This window comes from Solanum stenotomum, chromosome 7 (genome assembly GCF_019186545.1).
Source record: "Solanum stenotomum isolate F172 chromosome 7, ASM1918654v1, whole genome shotgun sequence".
In the NCBI taxonomy this organism is placed as follows: domain Eukaryota; kingdom Viridiplantae; phylum Streptophyta; class Magnoliopsida; order Solanales; family Solanaceae; genus Solanum; species Solanum stenotomum.
In genome coordinates this window covers 56,084,464-56,105,316 of record NC_064288.1, presented here as the reverse complement: position 1 = coordinate 56,105,316, position 20,853 = coordinate 56,084,464, and the positions used below count along the sequence as shown (strand labels likewise).

The 20,853-nt window shown below is 32.6% G+C and overlaps 4 protein-coding genes and 1 pseudogene across 6 annotated transcripts in view; 3 read left to right on the top strand and 2 right to left on the bottom strand.

The window, feature by feature from the left end:
- The window catches only part of LOC125871636 (high mobility group B protein 1), a 30,420-nt gene extending 19,025 nt beyond the window's left edge, over positions 1–11,395 (top strand). Inside the window, exons 2-9 of one of the 2 annotated variants that reach the window (XM_049552272.1) lie at positions 8,207–8,255; positions 9,339–9,421; positions 9,633–9,752; positions 9,849–9,906; positions 9,986–10,030; positions 10,243–10,323; positions 10,419–10,517; positions 11,203–11,395. In XM_049552272.1, the coding sequence (XP_049408229.1) occupies positions 9,351–9,421; positions 9,633–9,752; positions 9,849–9,906; positions 9,986–10,030; positions 10,243–10,323; positions 10,419–10,517; positions 11,203–11,253 (525 nt within the window). In that variant the 5' untranslated portion in view covers positions 8,207–8,255; positions 9,339–9,350 and the 3' untranslated portion in view covers positions 11,254–11,395. Of the gene's footprint in view, positions 1–8,200; positions 8,256–9,334; positions 9,422–9,632; positions 9,753–9,848; positions 9,907–9,985; positions 10,031–10,242; positions 10,324–10,418; positions 10,518–11,202 lie in introns of those variants that run through there. The other variant, XM_049552271.1, reaches the window with a different exon arrangement.
- Positions 1–20,853, bottom strand: part of LOC125871638 (kirola-like) — a 219,939-nt gene that overhangs the window by 11,612 nt on the left and 187,474 nt on the right. The gene's annotated exons all lie outside the window — the stretch shown is intronic.
- Positions 1,070–3,821, bottom strand: LOC125871610 (S-type anion channel SLAH2-like). Its single transcript, XM_049552239.1, has 5 exons — positions 3,633–3,821; positions 2,985–3,398; positions 1,762–2,532; positions 1,627–1,658; positions 1,070–1,462 (listed from the first exon to the last, which is right to left on the bottom strand). Exons 1-5 carry the CDS (start codon positions 3,801–3,803, stop codon positions 1,114–1,116), a joined length of 1,737 nt encoding a protein of 578 aa, XP_049408196.1. The 5' UTR covers positions 3,804–3,821; the 3' UTR covers positions 1,070–1,113.
- On the top strand, positions 13,603–15,930 carry LOC125870069 (LOB domain-containing protein 24-like). Its single transcript, XM_049550435.1, has 3 exons — positions 13,603–13,983; positions 15,544–15,662; positions 15,900–15,930. The coding sequence occupies exons 1-3, from the start codon at positions 13,603–13,605 to the stop codon at positions 15,928–15,930; spliced, it is 531 nt and encodes a 176-aa protein (XP_049406392.1).
- Positions 17,277–20,637, top strand: LOC125871608 (wall-associated receptor kinase 2-like; annotated as a pseudogene). The gene is made up of 4 exons (XR_007447028.1): positions 17,277–17,752; positions 17,830–18,323; positions 19,100–19,276; positions 19,407–20,637. The product of XR_007447028.1 is annotated as a wall-associated receptor kinase 2-like (transcript).

Genomic DNA, 20,853 nt, shown 5'->3' with positions numbered 1-20,853 from the left:
TCTTCTTCTCTTCTTCTTCTCTTCTTCTCCTCTCAAGAACCCTAACTCTTCCTCTTTACAATGGGATAAAAGAAATGATCCCAAAATCAGCCTAACACACCATGTAACCTCAAGAGAAAGAATTTGGGAAAAGACCAAAATGCCCTTAAATTTCCGGACGGATTTCCCTTCCAACTGCCCAACTTCTAAAGGGCATAACTCCCTCATACGAACTCGGAATCGAGCAAACTCGGTGGCGTTGGAAAGATCGCTCCACGAGCTTTGCAACCATAACTGGAACTACTCCTAACTCATCCTGAGCTAAGAGTTACGACTACTCAAAGTTGGCCAAAACTCATTGATTTCCATACTTAGCCAAATTTCCATTTCAAGCTTCTTCAAAGCCACTTCAATTTGTCGGATGTTATAGAAACAATATCACTGTTTGTAATATTCAATTAATTAAAACTCTTTCTCATTTTCTTGATATTATAGAATTTTAAATTTGAAAAGAAAAAAAAAAGGCTAGCCCATCCAACCTGTGGCCCTTCTAGGATTGGGTTGTGTTGACCATTTTCAGGCCCTTCAATATGAAGGGTTAGCCCACCCTAGCCCATCAAATTTCTTGGCCTGCGACGCTTGGGCTAAGTGGGGTGTATTGGTTTTCAAAATTTAAAATCAAATCAAACCAGATATCAATTTTTTAATCGGATTGATTTTTTAACCATAACTATGAACAACGGTATGTCTTAGGTTGTTTGGTTCTTGACTCGTTAATTGATTATTACAAAAAATAGTTGATTATTTTATGTTAGTTGAGCAATATTTATAGCGTTAATTGGTAAATAAAGGAACGGGGTTTGCTTACAGGAACAATGGATGACTGACTTCACAGTATAACAATATTTTGGGTGGTGACATAAAACAAAGCTTTATATTGATATCTGTAGGTAGGAAGACTCATTTCCTGAGTGTATCATTTCAATGTCTAAAATGAGCATCGTCCAGTTAAGATGTCTAAGTAAAACATCATGCCAACTTTAGGGGGCCACCGATGGGTTAGGCCAAAATAATACTTACATCTCTCACTTGATTAAGACTTAAAAGTTTTAGAAGAGATGCTATAAACAATTTCTAGTTACTTGAGTTTGGATGTGTGATTGAAGCCTCAATATCTTTAGCTTCTACAAACTTAAGGTATTGATCAATATCTTTGCTATGTGAGCTACCAAGATACCATTTCCGAGTTGTTTTTGGTCGTTTGCTGATCGCAATGGCAATGTCATTTGGAAATAGGTCTCTCAAAACAAAAGCATGAATGATTGTTGTCACAAGCAATCCTGTTACAGTGAGTGTAGAAAGAGCACAGAGTATGATAGCTAGGCACTTTGTCACCAGGTTGGTAACTACAAGTGAGTACTTGATGGTTGCAATAGCAGCTCCTGTCATAGGGAATGTGTATGCCCACCAAGCCAATGAAAACCTGCACGCGGTTGAGGAATAAGTTAGCACAGTATAAGAAGCCCGTTGATTTCTCAGATGGTCACTCAACTAATATATAGCTGTTAGTCCAGAAAGTTATTATAAGTTGAGTGATCATCTAAGAAATTTTCTCAACTCTGCTATAAGATAAGCTATTTTACATACTTGAAGCCTCGGAAGAAGTTAATGCGAACAGCCTGAAAAGCAACAAGAGAGAATGAAATATATTAGTTACAAGCTAGTGTACTAATTTGATTGTAGATATATACATTCAATATGCTAAAAATTGACTAGACATACCAATGAAAAATAGAGGAACAAGGCGATGAAATAAGCAATCCGAGATCCATGATCAAACGACCCTTGGATCGTTGTCCATGCCATAGAAGCAACACTAGGTGCAGCAACAAACAGAAAGAAGACAGGGTGAAGTTCCTTTGGCAGTGTATCATTTGTTGGAAGTCTCTGATAGAGAGTTACAAACATGACTATGTAATGAGCCAATCCAACAGCAAAGAAGAATATTGGCCCTTCTTTTAGTCCCATAGATGCACCAAGCAATGCACCAACGAAATTCCCAACAATCGACAGATGATTTGAGGGATTCGCTACCTTTGAGAGTCTTCGTTGTCCTCCAGACATCCATTGTCCATAGAGTTTTAGCTCTAGACAAAAGATTGGTAACATAAGAATGTACCATAAAGATGTATGCAAATTTTGAGTGATCGATGATGGAACTCCGAGTGCTAAGAACAGAAGTGATATAAAGGGAGCAAAAAAGAAGTTGACACGTATAGGGTGGTAGTACTCTCGACGAACAGCTTCAAAGTAGAAAATGAATTTCAGGGCGTAGACGAAAGAGATAATGATCACAAGTGCAGCAGATATGCACCACAGGCAAAGATTTGCTTTCAAGCTTACGTGCAAGAAATTTGTGGAAGCAGAAGTGGCTAGGTTCTTCCACATTATAGCTTGACTACTAACACCTAGACAGATACCGAAGGATGAAATAGGGAAACGAAGAAGAAATGGCCATTTTCTGTCTTCTGGAAGAATGATTTCCTCAGAAGCCTGCAGGGGAAAAATATGCCTTATATATTCACCATGAAATATAAACAAAATAAAAAGAAATTTAACTTCACTCTGAAGGCACATCAATTGGTGTTAGCATTGACACAACATATCTCTGTTGCTCGGACTCTTCAAAAATGATGACTGGTGCATGTTAGATCCTTCAAAAGTAGTGCATTTTTAGAGAGTTCGAGCAACATATCAACATGTATATATTAAACTTTGTCAGGCATATTTTCATGGCTTTAAAACTTACATGATGACCTATATATTGTTGTAAACATTTTGCTCTTGTTCTAGATGAACAAACACCAACATAAAAAAATATATAGTACATCCTCTATTTCAACTTGACACTGAAATTAAGAAAGTAAAGAAGACTTCTTAATCTTGTGATATTAAACTAAAAATATGCAGAATGTAGTAAATTTATGAGTGAAAAGCAAGTATACCCTTAAGGTGTCCAATTCAGGTCCTTCCAAGGCATCAAAATATCGATCAACAGGAATAGTTTCTATGTGAGGACTTGGTTGAGAAATAGGCTCTTGTTCCTTTCCTCGCAAAGCTGATAATTGTCTCTCCAGTCTACCAGACCATGTTTTAAAAGAATCAAACCTTGTATCCTTTAGCTTATTAGTATTACTTCTGGGAAGTTTCGGAGACTCTGGAAACACGGTACTTCTAGGTGTTGATGTCTGAGAATAAGACGATATTCGTTTATTATTCTGTGTGGTGGTAATACCTCGAGGCGTTGATGTCTGAGAATAAATCTCATTGAAGCCAACTCCTTTCGATGAAGGAGTTGGCGGCATACTAATGGAAATAGTACTAGTGTCACTCTGTTGTTCAGCAGCACCTTTAGTTCCCTGAGAAGAAAAAAGTATGAGGCCAAATTGTGTTACTGAGAAACATCATCGTAGTAACAGTTGATTTCTTAAATGGTCACTCAACTAATAGTTATTATCTAACAAAAATTGAAATCACATCTTCTGAGAAATCAACACTACGAACAGAAATATTCCCATTCCAGTACGTACTTAAACTAACAAAATGGAACGAAACATTTATGTGAAGTTGAACAAATAGTTATGTCAACTTACGGTGGCTAGTGAATTTAAAGAGCGACATCGGGTTTGATCAACCTGATAATCAATAAGATCTGCATCCTCTAGAATGCTATCAAAGCGCTTCATCGTTTTATGATGACAAGTTATAATTTTGGATACTGATGGAATCACTTGCGCAAAATCTTCTTTTGTTGTTCTGATCATAGTTAAAAAAGGACTGCAAAATTGTGGAGAGATCACAAGTCTTGCAGCAGTATAAAAAGGGCTATTCATGCAAAGTTCTTGGAAACACACATCACTCACTATTACAACCTGTCATGTATAAAACGACAAAACCGTCCAAAAAAAATAAAAATTCTATGCTTTGGGTGTCAATTTAAGTGTCTTAGTTTGATTAGACGCAAAAAAACGAATTTGGATTATTAAATTGAAGATACCTATAATTCTTTAATCATGTCATTTAGACTAGTAAATATAAAAAAAAGACGTATATTTAAATAATTGAAGAAAAGAGTAAGAAACTTAAATTGGAGAGAGAGTATCCGAGGTTCTCGACTGGAACAAATAAGAGATGCGTTACTAGACATTTTAGGCATATATTCCATCAAAATGCGTTGGCTATTGGTCAGAAAAGATTAATAATTGGAGAATAATAGACAGGCACGCAAATGGAGAAAATCAAAGCATGTGCTTGCAGGTCCCATGCATAATACTGAACAAAATTATTTTGGGGTCAAACATGAGATGTACAATAGTCATATCATAATATAGAAACAAGATTTGATACGCACATCAAAGACCAACTGTGTCAGCTTAAAATAATACATGTTTACACTTGAAAAGATACCGTTAAATTTGTATGTGAGGTTTAAATGATACGTGGATTAGATCGAACGGAATGTAAAATACATAAGCTAAGATAAATTGACCGGATGTAATAAGATTAAGCAAGTATAGCCTGTGTTAGCCTAATTCCAACGATCTTTTGTTTGGAACATTAATGATTCTCTTTACCTTCTTAACATTTGTGATTCTCTTTACTTTCTTAACATTTGAATAGTATCTTACTTCGAAAAAGAGTGAAGTGTCTCTTATAATTAATGTTGGGAAAAGGGTCAAAAATGCCCTTAAATTATGTGGAAGGAATAAAAACGCTCTCCGTGGATAGTTTGACTCAAAAATACCCTTGTTGTCAATACTTTGATTCAAAAATGCCCTTGCAATCAATACTTTGGTTCAGAAATGCCCCTTTAGTTACTAAATGGGTCAAAAATGCCCTTTCCCGAATAAATATATTATTTTTTTTCTTTTTAAACATATCTTCTTCCTAATTAACATATTATTAAAGAATGTTGTTCTTGTTTTCTTTCTTTTAAAATCACTTTAACAAATAAAATGTAGGAAAATTTTCTTCTTCTTAATCTCATTTTATCAATTAAAATAGAATAAATACATGTACCCTTTCGTCAGATAATATATGTCATATATATAAGATCATAGTATATCCATCATAAAAATTAATTATAATAAAATAAGTAATATATTCTCTCTTTTTTTTCTGAATTGAAGTAAGATAAATTTTTGCTAATTTAAAAAACATTATTAGAAAAAGAATGTATTAAAAAGAAAATAAATAATATATATTTTATTTGAAAAATGAGCATTTTTTACCCATTAAATAACAATAAGGGCATTTTTGGACCAAACTATAGACTGAGGGCATTTTTGTTCCTTTCGCATAGTTTAAGGACATTTTTTACCCTTTTCCCATTAATGTTTCTGACACATTCGTTCATGCCTTTTCAGGAATACATGATTGTGTAGGGATGACCAAAATCAAATCGTAATCGATAAGACAATTGTAAAAGACTTATTGTCTTATTGATTTTAGGTTACTGAATTAACGGTTGGCGAACAGATTAAAATTTTATACTTAATTTATTGGTGAGGGAGCAGATTACTCAAATTCTTTATTGGATACACCGTTAATCCATTAAGAGTTATAAACTTACAATTTTACCCCTTGATATATAAAATGTATATTATTAATCCTAAATCTCCATTTAATATTTTGCCCCTCCTTATGACTTGATACATATTTGTGTGAATTGGGTTTTGTAACACCTTGCATAATTCTACGCTAAAGAGCCGAACCATTCGTCGTAAGCATATCAACTTGGACCAGATAATATCTAACTTTCTCATCATTAAAGTGCTTTATTTATAAGTTAGACTATTCGTATTTTCATGAGTTAGGAACTAGGTCTAGGCCTAGCCTTATAAATTTCTTTCAAAATCTCAGTCCTCGTACGTTTTTCTATAGGTTCCTTCACGGTTGCTTGATTTTGGGACTCTGACAATTGCTTTCATCTGTTTGTAATTTATTTGTCTTATTTTTTTAATCTGTTTTATAATTTTAATTAATTTTTTAATTTTAATTTTTCATATGATTTTTTTTGTTTTTATTTTTCATATGATTCGTTTAATACTATAAGATAAAATGTATTTTGATATATTCTATCTATTTTTTAATTCTAGACTATAAAATTAATAAATAATTTCCTTTACTTTTTTAAATTTCGTATCAAATTAAAATTATACCAACAAATTCAATAAAGTGTATATATATGAAAGGTGGAGTTCTAGAGTACATGAAGAGCTTGATCCAGGTGTGTGTACCTTAAAAACATGCCAGAAAATATTTTTGTCTTTGCTTGCTTGCACCATTTCCCTCTCCAATTCTTCTTTCAATATATATATTATGTTTTGTTTTCACTTGTAAATTTTGCATTATTATTTCAAGGATTAGGAAAGGTCATCCCATTATAAAATTTGTATAATATAAATATTTATAGTATTTGCTTGGAGATATTTAAAAGGAAGTAATTTCTTAGTTGTAAAAGAAAATAATAATTTATATTATTAGGAGAATTTTTGAAAAATATACAACTTTCATGATCATTTTCATTTTACATAGACAATATTTTCTATAGTAGTGTAAGTTTTACCTGATATATTAATTATATATAAAAAAAAACTTATCTACCTTGCATAACATATTATTATTGTTATTATTAGAAGAATTTTAGTAGCTCAATTGATAGTCTATATGAACAATCAATTGAGCTACTGAGATTTTCCTAATAGTAATGCCACTATTTTAATCTTACAAAAAATCAATATTCTAAACGATTATGAGCTTAAGAGCATGTTTGACATTGCTCTTGAGAGATCAAAAATACTCATTTTGAGAAAAAAAAAAGTATTAATTTGTAAAAAAATAAGGTGTTTGGCAAATAAGTAAAACAACTTTTAAATGGATGTGGAAGCAATTTTTCTACTGCCGAGAAGAAGTAAAAAATTTCGCATCATAAAAAAAGCAGAAGCAGAAAATTATTTATTTTAAGACCAAAATATATGTATCATATATACACATTTGTCAACGAATCCCTTATATTTTGTTCATTTTTGTAGTGAATTTAATTTGTGAAATAATTTTGCTTGATATTTTTAAGGGAAAATTTCGCAAATAGCCACTAAAAATAACTTAATTAGGCTCTATAGCTATAGTTTGTTAATTACGATTCGTAGCTATATATATGTTAGAGGGGGAGAGAGGCGAGCGAGATTGGGAGAGGGAGGAGAGAGGTGAATTGTATTTTGTATAGATGTTGAATTGTATATGTATATTTGTCAGATAATTGTATATATACACATATGCATTTGTATAAATATATATATGGCGAGCGAGATTGGGAGAGGGAGGAGAGATGCGAGCGAGATTGGGAAAGGGAGGAGAGAGGCAAGTGAGATTGGGAGAGAGATGAGAGAGGCGCATTGTATTTGTATATATGTCGAATTGTGTATATATATTTTTCAGATAATTGTATATATATACATATGCATTTGTATATATGGCGAGCGAGATTGAGAGAGGGAGGAGAGATGCAAGCAAGATTGAGAAAGGGAGGAGAGAGGCAAGTAAGATTGGAAGAGGGATGAGAGAGGCGCATTGTATTTGTATATCTGTCGAATTGTATATGTATATTTGTCAAATAATTGTATATATGTAACTGATATACATATGTATTTGTATATCTGGCAAGCGAGATTGAGAGATGGAGGAGAGACGCGAGCAAGATTGGGAAAGGGAGGAGAGGGCAGAGAGTGGAGAGTAGTGAATTGTATTTGTATATCTGTCATATAAGTGTATATGTATAAGAGAGGAGTGAGGCGAGAGGGAGGAAGAGAGGAGAGAGGCGCACATAATTATAGCTAAAAAGAGATTGCGAATGATAATTAATTCAAACTATAGTTATGTTAACTATAATTAACTAGTATGTGTACTAATTTTTTCTATTTTTTAATTATATTTAAATCATCATATCAATATTATGTCAATTTATTAGCAATTTAAGCCAGATCAATGTATTCCACCAAAAATATAGAATTGACTTATTTTAAATATCTACTTTACTCACTCATCCTTTTGGATGGAAGTAGAGAAAAGAACCGGAAGATCCGGTCAGTCTACTTTGTTATTATTCGGTCATACTAAAGTGACTTGATTCTTCTTTTCTTCTCTTTAGGCTTTTTAGAGCTCTGTTTTCTTCACTTTCGGTGCTTCTTCCAACACCTTCTTATCTTCCTCTTCTGGTAATCAATTTCCTCTCTTTTTCTCTTTATATTAACAATTGTTTGTTTTATCTTAATTCAATTTTGTAATTCAGAAACTTGTAGAAGCACTAATTACTTATTTGGGAAAAAAATATATATTATTTTGCTTCATTGTGGTTGATAAAGTTTTGATGTTTTCTTTTGTTTCTGTTTTACTGTTGTATGGAGATGAATTACTGATTTGGTCTAAATAGGAAGGTTTAAAGTAAAAGTAGTATTTTTACTTTTCTTTTTCCTATTTATTGAAGTAGTTTTTGATTTACTTAAAATTGGTATTGTGAGATCATGTAGAGAGATGTAACATAATTATTTTTCTAACATGAACCAAATTCACTATTTAGTGGCTATCTCCGTTGATATTTTGATTGAATCGTAGTGAAAAGAAAAATAAATAGTAAATGTTTCATATGGGAAAATTAGGAAGCTTCCCATTATTTCACTGGTTGCATTTTCCTAGTGAGCTGGTTTGGAGGGAAAATCATGTTTTATAGCATAAACTTCCCATTGATTCGCGGTGAGAAAAACCTTTGTTTCTAGTAGTGAATCTAGTCCTCTTAACTTTGATGGATTCAACCTTAAGAAGTTCTTAATAATGAAATTCATTTGCACTTGCGAAATTATGGGTTCAAAATTTAATATTTGTTAGACTTTTAGTAGTTTTTCGCTTATACATATATATATGTGTGTGTTCCAACACGCGGAACATATGCTTTATTGTAACAAGATATAGTATCTCCAAGAAAAAAATGTCAATTCTGCAGGTAATTATAGACAAAAACATATATATCGTTGGTTGAAGAGTTGATCTTTTCACAGACATCCGAATAGAGTGTAGGACAACTAGTTGTTGTGTTTCCTTCTAATTCTTCTGGTTGTTTAGCAATGCTTTTTGTGCACAATGAGCATTATTCATGTTTTTATTTGGCGCTGTTCATATCGGCTTGTGCATTGATTCTTGTATATTGGAAATGAATTGTAACTTACCAACTTTTATCACACTGTTCAAATATAAGATGCACATTGATGGGGTTTTAACTTAGGCTGATTTTTTTGATTAGGCAGTTTTAAGTTACAATGAAAGGTGGAAAAGGAAAAGGTGCATTGAGAAAAGAAACAAGGTCGGCGTTGAAGCCTGTTGAGGACCGGTGAGTACCATTTTAAAGTTTGTTTCATATTCTAGATTTATATGTGAGTGGTTTTAGTGCTGCATAGACCTTACTGAAATATTAGCTGATGCTACCTTTTGGGATACGGAAATGGAGTTTCTTGGATTTTCGTTTTGATGGTATGTTGTAGCATAGTGATAAAAGGAGTATCATTTTAGTGACAGATCATGTTTGTCTCTCTTATTTTCAGAAAGATGGGGAAGAGAAAAGCCACATTGAAGGACGATAAAAAGAAGGTCACAAAGGACAAAAAGGCAAAGAAAGATCCTAACAAGCCTAAGAGGCCTCCTAGTGCCTTTTTCGTATTCCTGTAGGGGATTCGTTTTCTTTTTATAATTAACTATATTTAGTTGCATATCTATAGTTATGTGCTGTAACCGACAAATGATCATTCATGCTATTGCAGTGAGGAATTCAGGAAGACATTTAAAAAGGAGAATCCTAATGTGAAGGCTGTTTCAGCTGTAAGCTTTTGATGATTATTTCATTAGCATTGCTTCATTTAATAGTTGTCCTGAGAAATTGTTAATATTATATATAAAGGTCGGGAAAGCTGGAGGAGAAAAGTGGAAATCTTTGAGTGCAGCTGTAAGTATTCTTCATCTCCTATAAAGTTAGTGATCCAAGTAGAGAACTTGGTGCAATGACCATTTTATATATGCCACATTGTTATATTGTTGTACAAGTTAAATAATTTTGCAGAAGAAGGATATGGATTCGTTACTTTCCTTTTTATGGGACAAAATCTACATATTTAATATAATGAGGTCACTTATAAGTTTGGTTCTACTTGTTGAAAGGAAAAAGCACCATATGAAGCCAAAGCTGCAAAAAGGAAGGCCGAGTATGGAAAGCTCATGAATGCTTACAACAACAAGCAAGTAAGCTTCCTATAATCTGTTTTCTTTTTAAGATTCGTATGATCTTTGAGCTGGAAAGAGAGGCTTCTTTCTTCTCACTTCATCAATGGAATTAGACGGAAAGTTCAGATGATGAGGACGAAGAAGAAAAAGAAGAAAAAGTAAAAAAGTCAAAGCCTGAGGTACATGATGAAGATGCGGAGGACAGTGGGCAGGTATTAATAGCTTATGAAAGTCTAGTGTGTTTTTTAATTGACTCGATGCTTGCGTAAGTGCATCTAATAGATTTATGTTTGTGTTGACAAGACTGTTGTGGCTCACGGTTGCCCCCCGGCCCAAAGTTATGTTAGAGAATAGTTTCACTGATCATTCTAGTTATTTCATTAGGTCCTTTTCTTGGGGGCGGGGAGGGGGGATGCCCTTTTTGTCCTTAATGATGCATGAAGTGCAGTTTTGGTTGCAAAAAGACCGAGGAAGCCGATGTTAAATGTTAAACTTTGGATGTTAATGCTTGATCCAAAATGGAACTTGTATACTCCAAGGGACATTGAAAACTAGAACTTGTGCCTGAAAAGGCAAGTTATGATAATTATTATAGATGCTGGTGGTTTTCGACAAAATTATTGCCAAATTCATAACAGAGTTGATTTGAGTTCTGTGATTTGGTCATCTGCTCAATAAACTTTGAGAAGGTAAGAAATATAGTGCTTACCTATTATGAAGCTAGTTAATTGATGTGTAAACATTTATACGTTCTCCTCATATGGGACTTCGATCCATTACCACAAGTGCTATGCTACTTTAATTTGGGAAAAAGAGTTCTTTATTTCAAGTAGACTCATTTGTTAGAGTGGCTGCATTGTTTTTCTATCGGATTTACTAATGCTTGATAATCCTTAGGGCGAAGAAGAGGAAGAGGACGACGAAGACGAAGAGGATGAAGATGATTGAAGCTATGTAACTTCTGGCTTGCACCGTTGCCTTGGTCCATGACATGCATGCTTCAAACATAATAGTTTTTGTACTTCTGTCACCTAAACATATGTATTTTCTGTTACCTAGTTGAGTTTTGCAGTTTGCTGAAACTCTTAACCATGTGAACTTGTATATATATATATATATACATGACCGATAAGTGATGTGGCATCTAATGCCATCACGTTGCTTTGTTTATTGTACTGTTTGTGATTGATATTGTTCTTTTCTCTATTATTATTTATATGTTTCGTTTGAGTTTATTGAGTTTCTGAAAAAAAGCTTATTATATCTTTAGCTTAAACTATATTAAAATATATGCCCTATCAACCATAATAGGGAAGGTCCTTAATGGAATATCATCCGCCTTTTTATCCTTTTTAGGTGTCTTCCATTTTGGATATAGTTTTGTTCATCCCTAGATGTGATGCATGAAGTGGACGTGGAAGTGAAAATTGATAATTATTATACATAAAGAGATGAGTTTCTAATATTTTGAATCTATAATCTAAGGAAATGGGGAGATTGATGATGATATCACACATGCATTATATATTATTGGATTAGAGTTGATGATATGGAGTTCCACATCTAGGGTATTGTGTGATAAGAGTGTGTCACCATGGATTAGAAGTCAAGTTCTAAGGAGTGATGGTCAGATCTATTTTGTTTTATGAGTAGAGTGATCACCAGTCAAGAACATACACGTCGTTTAGAGGATGAAGGTAGCAAGATGAGGATGCTCAAATAGATTTGTAGACATACTAGGAGAGATAAGATTATGAATGAGGTTATATGAGACAAGGTTGAAGTGGATTTCATAGTGGAAAAAATTAAGGAAGCGAGCATGGTGGTTCGTACATGTGAAGAAGAGGAGTGCATGCATATGCACCATTAAGGAGGTGTGAGAAGCTTTACGAGAGGTATAGTTAAGCCAAAGAAGAACTGTGGGGGGAGGGGGGGGGGGAGGTAATTAGGCACACCGTATCGCTTCTTCAACTTACTAAGGATATAACCCTACACAAGATAAAGGTAAAAGAATAATAGCTAGTTAGTGTACATGTAGTATCTTATTTTCCTAATTTTCACCATTACATGTTTCATTTGTTTGTTTATCTAGCTATTTTGTTGCCGACTTGTTTTCTTTCTATTATGCTTTGATTACATTTATTTTAAATTAATGGTCTATCGAGAACAACTTTTCTACCCTACAAAGACAGAGATAATGTCTGCATATTTTCTACCTCCGTTATCTCACTTATAAAATCACACTGGATATATTATTATTGTTTATATTCTTTATTTGAGCTATGTATGAAGTCTTAATATTTAGGATAAAAGGTTGCCTAGTTAAATTTTGTTTTCTATATTTAGCCTTTAAAACCATATTTCAAATTAGATAAAACTAATTTCAGTTATTTTTTACTATTTCAGTCTTCAAAACCAACCTATACAAATATTAATTGGAGTTTTGGTTCCCTGTTTAAATTACTTAGGAACTTATAATATTTAGAAATTATTTTTTTTATATAATATTTTTTGTGCGTATCATTTTTATGTATTTAGTGAATTTTCTATCTTGCTACAAAACAGTAAGTCTACTCATTAAAATATGGCATTGAATGTTGAATATTTTTGAGATGTATGTTTTCTTTCGATGACATTTGAATATTGAAAACTTTTGTAATGTATTTTCTTTTTTCTTTTTTGAGCTTATTGAATATCATAAATCTTTATTATTTTCAGGAAATCAAATATTATTTATATTTTTTGTTTTACAACTAAAGTATATTATTTAATATTTTTTTTTTGAATTATACTCATTGTCAGGAGCACAAGTTTAACACACGTATTCAGATTATTTGCAAAATTTAACTGGGATATTTGAATCAAATACTACATAAATAATTTTTTTTCTTATACAATAAAATATCTATAATTATAAAAACTATATAAGTAACTCAGGTAAAATATTTGTTTTGGCAGGTACTATTGTAGGAATGTAATGATATAATAAATATTTCATTTATCTTGAAGTCAATTGTTGTTACACATAATTATTTTATTGGTAGATATACAGACACAGATACGCTAAATGTGAACATATTTACTAGCAAGAAGGATTTCCTACCAAAAAGCTAAAACATATGACTAACTTTTAAAGGAAAAACATTCAAGTCTATTAAATGTTAAATCAGATTATCTCTTATTTAATATTAGTCAACAATTTCATGTTAAGAGAGGCAAATAAGGAATAAAGTACTTGTAGATCTGTTAAGTAATTATTTAGGACTAGTTAATTTTTAACTATTGTGACAAATTAAGATGAATATTGATGCAGCAGCAGGTGCAAGGGGTAAATGTGCAGCATGTAGGTACCAAAGAAAACGATGTGAGGAGAATTGTCCGTTAGCTCCATTTTTTCCTTCCAATAAAGTGGAAGATTTCAATAAAGTTATTCGACTTTACAAAGTAAGCACTATCATAAATATGCTTAATTCTGTTGCTGACAATGAGAAAAAGGCAAAAATGGTGGAAACCCTAATTTTAGAGGCTAAGATTAGGTATGAAAATCCTGTGTACGGGTGCATTGCCGTTGAAGAAAAATTGAGGTTAGAAATTGAAGAAACTATGAAGGAGCTTGATTTAGTGCAGAAAGCAAACACTTATTTCAAAGAACTGCGTAAAACATCATTGTATTACAAGGTAAATTTTTTTCTTTAATTTTCATTTGATTTTCTTTATATATATATATATATATATTTCCTCCTATTTTATTCGAAGTTTATTGTCAAAATGATCAATTAAAGAACATGATACATCATCACTTGCTCTTTGACTTACCAATTGAGATCTTTTGATTCTATATTTACTAATTAGTTGTCAAACCATGAACGAATGATATGTCATTGTTATAATTAAATTATTTGATTTAATATCAATATCACGTTCATATAAGTACTTTTTTTTATATATAAAATTTAGTATTCAAAGAACTTTACAAACAAAAAAACTAGCAGATTTGGACAGTTGGCCCCAAGTCTTGCTCAAGCACCATAAACATTTAACCAATACATTATCTATCATATTTAAGGATATACATTAAGGTTATGTAATCTCCTGGACTGGCTAGTGTAGGTTGATATGATCCTCCGTAATAATTAAGTACCCATACCATCCACAATTTGTCCTTTTTCTTGCATAAGTTTCATAGTAGGTTTTCAACAACAGCTTTGCTGTATACCTCTAGGAAGTTAATTCACACCTCCAATGGATTTGAGGCAACATAACTTTTCCCAAGAAATCACTACTTTCTTAGAGGCATTAACATATTCAGTTCATAAAAACCTTTTGCAAATAGATTCAATGGCTTGTATGATCTTCTTAGGCCGTGCGAAGACTTGTGACTAGAATATTTTTTTGAAACCCCAGGATAATCCGCAGTCGCTACAACCTCTGCCACAGCCTCTGTCCTTCGGATGCACTTTGTGCGCATTGGGTAAATGTAATAGCTTGCAAACCACATAGGGGATGTAAATCGCACTAGGCAATCCCTATGCGATAGACTTGACTCAGAAAGCATTGAGGGGGGATCGATCTCGGACGGTACTCTAAGATACTTGAAAGCTAAGGAAGTTCTCCCTTCACATAGTTTAGCTCTTGAATTACGTGGTCTTGGACATTCATCTTCACCCCTCTAAATTAAATATATGCTACTTTTATCAACATTAACCACCTACTTTAAAGCTTGAGATAAGAACATCTGAAAGCATTCATAAAGACATTTAACAAATTATTTAACATCATCCCTACAAAATAGTAGTAAGTTGCCTACAATACCATGCAACAATCAGAAAAATATACACATAACATATACCAAATCATATATAAGTTGTGTACTTTTTACACAAACTTGCTCTTGGACTTGCCAATGGTCTTTTGATTATAAATTTATTAATTTGTTGCCTACTATTATTGAATGATTTGTATTTTCACCTAGAAAAGTACGATTAATTTTTTTTTTACATGTATAAATTCCCCTTCAGAAAAGTACGTACTTACTCTCTATAACACAATTTTTGTTAACCTACAATACAATGCAACAATCAGAAAAATGCATACACACTTAACATATACCAAATCATGTATAAGTTTATGTAATTTTTTACACATAACAGTACTAAATTAAATATTTCACGTAGAAAAATCTATTTTCTATGATAAATGATTAATTTATCGATTGCACAATTATTTCATTTTGTGCAGAAAAATAAAGAGACCTCTACAAGTGGCACACAAAGCTTTAAAGGGCACAAGTCTGACTCGACTTTGGAAGAAGCTGCGAGCATCACTGAGCATCATGCCATTCAAGATGTGGAAACCAGGTCATGTCGTATTATAAATGTATATATATATGTTTAATCAATTTACTTTTAAGACGATTTTAGAAAAAGTTTCTTGAAGGAAATTCTATATATATCAATCCGTATGAACCTTTTTTTAAAAAAAAAATTCACCTTTCAAGTAAGAAAAAACTCTAAGAAATTTAATTATACTACCAATTTTGCCTATAAACATTGTGTGCAACGTCTAACATTTGTATTTGTTTTTCTATACTGTAGGATTGATCTCAATGACAATGACGGGACCTAGGAAGCACTGGGATTTGCAATGAAGATGAGATGAAGATCATAATTTCTATAGATTATGATTTTAAGAAAGTTAGTTTTGGTGACGTAAAATGATATCTTATAAAGTTTATTGATGCTCATGTCCTAGTGTTGAATAAAGAGACGACATAAAAAGTTGGAGAATATTTGAACATTACAATGTCGTTGTGTTTTTATTTAAAATAGTTTCTCAGGCACGTATAAGTTGAACTATTGGTACACTGTTTTAAAAAAAATTATCTATTAAATCAAGTCTTTGAGTTTATAATGTTTATATATGAAAGACATAAGAATAACATACAAGATTCTGTGAATATTATCAATATGAATTATCATATAGTGACTTGTTTGATGATGATTGTACATATATTATGCATCAATCCTAGCAAAGTAACTATCTGGAGCACTAGCAATATTTTGCTAGGTGCCACCAAAAGTACTGCTACTATTTGAATCACATAATGATTCTTTAAGCTTTAACAAAAAGTTAGCGTTTGGAGGGATTTTTTAAATATTTATGAAAAAATAAATTTGGGTTAAAGTTAGAAGGCATAATACATAAATATGACTCTTAACTTGGCTTCAACTGAAAACTATGACATTTAAGTTTGTCAGTGCATAAGTAGGCACACTAACTATTCATAACTTAAACAAATAAACACTCGAACATTGCAGGTCATAGAAAAACTTATTTATCAGAATTGCAATTTAAATGTTGTATTCTTTCTCAGTATACAAATTAATTACAATGGAAATCTACATATACAAAACTATGGTTATCAATGTAGTCGACATCGTCACGTCATCTAGTCATGCCTCATTGCCATTCTCAAACCGCAATAGAAAAAAAAATGATTCTTTGAAATTATAATTTGTTGATTAGTGACCACTAGAAATTTTGTATTAGAATCTCACTATCAAGAAAATTGGACGGGGTCATTTATGTAAGTCAACTCGAATTCGTATCTAAAAAAATTGTGTATACATATTAATTATATTATATACATTTGTAATATTAATAAATAAAAGAAATGAGACACAACTACTAAGATTATTTCTAAAAAATTTGCATCCCTTTAGAATTATAAAAAATGTTGTCTTAATATAAATCATTTTTTGGTAAATTCTTCCCCAAAATCAAGAACAAACTTATGTAATTATTTTGACGTAGTTCATACGTCAAAACCATGTAATTGCATTATAAGATTAGTAAAATAAATTCAATAATGTTTTTGATAAATTATTCACACTATATATGTAACGTCATTTTCATCTTTAGTTCTATATATGAAACCCTTTGCTCAATATGTGTTTTTAATTTCCATTGTTATCTTTCAAAAAAAAAAAAAAAGCATGCAGCTTAGGCAACTTCCTTTTTTTATTTCATTTATGCTAATTTTGACATTAGCCACTCCCCAAATTATCCCCTCTAACACCACTTCTCCTCCGCCCACAAACACCACATCTCCGCCAACCACGACGATCACTAAAGCTGCGATCATTACAAAAGCAGGATGTCCGAAAAAGTGTGGGAACCTAACAGTTCCATACCCTTTTGGGATTGGCTTAGGATCTGGTTGTGCCTTGGACCCGAATTTTGAAATCAATTGTGATACTAATACAACAGATTCTCCAACACCATACATAGGGAATATTCCAGTGTATGACATCTCTGATGCTGAAATGCGCGTATCGACTAACATAAATCGGAGGTGTTATTCATCGACGGGCATGTTGCTTCGAAATGATCCTTCTTGGATGAATTTAGGAACCTCGAGTCCTTACAGTTTCTCTACCCTCAACAGGTATACGTACCTAATTATAAATTTTCTCTTGAAACCTTATAAACTTGAATTTTGAATTCACCTATATATATATACAGGTTCACCGTTGTTGGTTGTGATGAAGCTGCTATAATATTTGGAGGTGACTTTGCTAATGGCTGCCCCACGGTCTGTATTAGTACGAGTCAGGTAACTGAAGGAAGGTGTATGGGTAATGGTTGCTGCCAAATAACAATACCAAAAGGCATGAAAATTTTCAACACAACGATGCAAAGTTTGAAAAATCACACTGGAGTTTGGTCTTTCAATCCATGTGGCTATTCATTTCTTGGTGAAGCTACTCGATTCGAATTCATGGGTTTACAAGATCTACGCGATCTTAATTTTAAAAAGAGGTCTTTGGATAATGTCCCTATTGTGTTAGATTGGGCTATTGGAACTCTTAGTTGTGTTGAAGCACAGAAGAGTAGTAACGATTATGCTTGTTTGAATAATAGCCAATGTGTTGATTCCAACACTGGCCTTGGTGGTTATAGGTGTGCCTGTAACCCGGGATATGAAGGCAATCCATATATCGGTCCAGGTTGTCAAGGTAACTTCATTTCTCTACTTCCCTCACATGTTTCAACTTCCTTTTATTTGTAAAATTTAGATATTAAAAAATTATATGATTAAAATGTAATTCTTCTCAAGTCAATACGATAAACAAGTTAATTTTAAAATGTTTGTCAAACTTCGCATGCATAATCTTAGTTATAAGACAAGAGAGAGTTATTCGAATGATAAGCACCCTTAACTTTCAACCTTAAGGTTGTAAGTTTGAGTCACCAAGAGAGCAAAGGTGAGCTCCTGGGGGGAGGGAGAGAAAAATAAAATTAAAAAAATTATTATAAATTGGGACAAAGAGAATAAAACTATTTTATTGGGGAAAATAATAATAATTTGAGTTAAGACTTTTTTGAGGTGAATCAGTCTAGCAGTGAGGTCGCTATTAACTTATAATTTTTTTTTTATATAGAAATGATTAAATATTCAAAGTTGTACAAATATTAGTTAGCTTTTAAAATATTTAACATATGTGATAATGAATATGGTTTAAATACTTGGAAAAGGAGTGACGCTAATTAAATACTCCTACTTGCCATTACTTAACAAAATAATGTTGGACCGTACAACTTCAAAAGTAAATATGTAAAAAATAAAGATAAAAAAAACTTAGTGTCACAAATTAATTTATTTGATTCACCAGCCAACGTAATATATAATGAAAAGAAATTACTATCTAATGTCATGATTTTCATTTCACCTTATTGATCGATTAATCTTTCTTTAATTTTGGGTGACGCATCGTTTGGTTAATTGTACCAGATATTGATGAATGTGCGAATCCAAATACCAATTCGTGTGAACAAAATTGTATAAACATACCGGGGAGTTACAATTGTTCATGTCCAAAAGGGTACACCGGTGATGGAAGAAAGAATGGTCGTGGTTGTACTGCACCAAACTCGAACTCAGAGTTCCCATGGATTAAGTTTTCCGTTGGTAAGTTTCTCAGAAATTCGACTTGTCTCTACTTACATATAGATAAACGTACTGATTTGTATTTCAATTTATCTGTCTTAGTTTGACTGGACACGAAATTTAAGAAAGTAAATTTGTTGGATAAACACAGGTATGGGAGTTGGTTTTATGTCCCTAGTAGTTGGGACAACTTGGCTCTATTTCAGCATCAAGAAAAGAAAACTCATTAAACTTCGCGAGAAATTCTTCCAACAAAATGGTGGTTTGCTGTTGAAACAACGAATATCTTCTAACGAGGGTGGTGTGGAAGCAACCAAAGTTTTTACAGTAGAAGAGTTGAAGAAGGCTACAAACAACTATGCTAGTGATAGAATTCTTGGTCGTGGTGGAAATGGAATTGTCTATAAAGGTATACTACCCGATAATCTCATAGTTGCTATTAAAAAGTCTAAGTTTGTGAACGAGGATCAAATTGAACAGTTCATCAATGAGGTTCTTATTCTTACTCAAGTCAACCATAGAAACGTGGTGAGACTCTTTGGATGTTGTTTGGAAGCTGAAGTTCCTTTACTAGTTTACGAATACATTTCTAACGGTACTCTTTACGAGCATATCCACAACCAAAATGGAGCACCTTGGTTATCATGGAAGAATCGGCTAAGAGTTGCTAGTGAGACAGCAAGTGCACTTGCTTACCTCTTCATTCATCCGCGTCAATGCCTATAATTCATAGAGATGTCAAGTCTGCCAATTTATTGTTAGATGATGTTTACACTGCGAAAGTGGCAGATTTTGGAGCTTCAAGACTAATTCCTCTTGATCAAACGCATATTGCTACATTGGTTCAAGGGACATTAGGATACCTAGATCCTGAATATTTTCGTTTAAGTAAATTGACCGAGAAAAGTGATGTTTATAGTTTTGGAGTAGTCCTTGCAGAACTTTTAACAGGGATAAAACCTATTTCAAGGGATAAAAATAATGAGGACAAGAATTTGGCAGAGTACTTCATTTTGTCCATGAGAAAGAATCAATTGTTTCAAATTCTTGATCGTAGAGTGGTAAGAGAAGGAAGCCTTGAACAACTCCAAAAGGTGGCTGAGCTAGTGAAAAATTGTCTTAGATTGCACGGTGAACATAGGCCTACGATGAAAGAAGTAGCAATGGAACTTGAGAGTTTGCGAAAGTTCACAAAAAATAACCCTTGGGCTGATGGACACGGACATGAAGAGAACGAAGATGAATCAACAGATCTTTATACAATTCCAATTGACTCGAATACAGGTATCAACAAATTCTCTGGACAATACAGTTCCAACTCCAACACAAATAGCAGCATGTTTTCTTCATTGATATATACTAGTACAAATATTCCGCGGTGATCTAAAGAAGGTAAAAATAGTTCTTCAATGTTGAATTTTCTAATGTAAATTTTTGGTTTTGATTTGTATTTTTCTCTTTGGATTTTGGATAGACAGAAAACTGTTTCTTCCCGAATCTATTTGCTTTTGAATTTTTAGTTTCTCATTTTAATATGAGAAAACTTGTTGTGTATAGTACTATTGTTGTATAATCTTTATATATTTGTTAAATTTGTT

Excerpts from the sequence above, each read along its gene's own strand:
- LOC125871610 (XM_049552239.1), bottom strand. The coding sequence starts at position 3,803 with ATGATCAGAACAACAAAAGAAGATTTTGCGCAAGTGATTCCATCAGTA. Across the intron at positions 3,399-3,632 it reads CTTTAAATTCACTAGCCACC|GGAACTAAAGGTGCTGCTGA; the intron begins GTAAGTTGACAT and ends TTTTCTTCTCAG. Across the intron at positions 2,533-2,984 it reads CTGAATTGGACACCTTAAGG|GCTTCTGAGGAAATCATTCT; the intron begins GTATACTTGCTT and ends TTTCCCCTGCAG.
- LOC125870069 (XM_049550435.1), top strand. The coding sequence starts at position 13,603 with ATGAATATTGATGCAGCAGCAGGTGCAAGGGGTAAATGTGCAGCATGT. Across the intron at positions 13,984-15,543 it reads AAACATCATTGTATTACAAG|AAAAATAAAGAGACCTCTAC; the intron begins GTAAATTTTTTT and ends CATTTTGTGCAG. Across the intron at positions 15,663-15,899 it reads ATTCAAGATGTGGAAACCAG|GATTGATCTCAATGACAATG; the intron begins GTCATGTCGTAT and ends TCTATACTGTAG.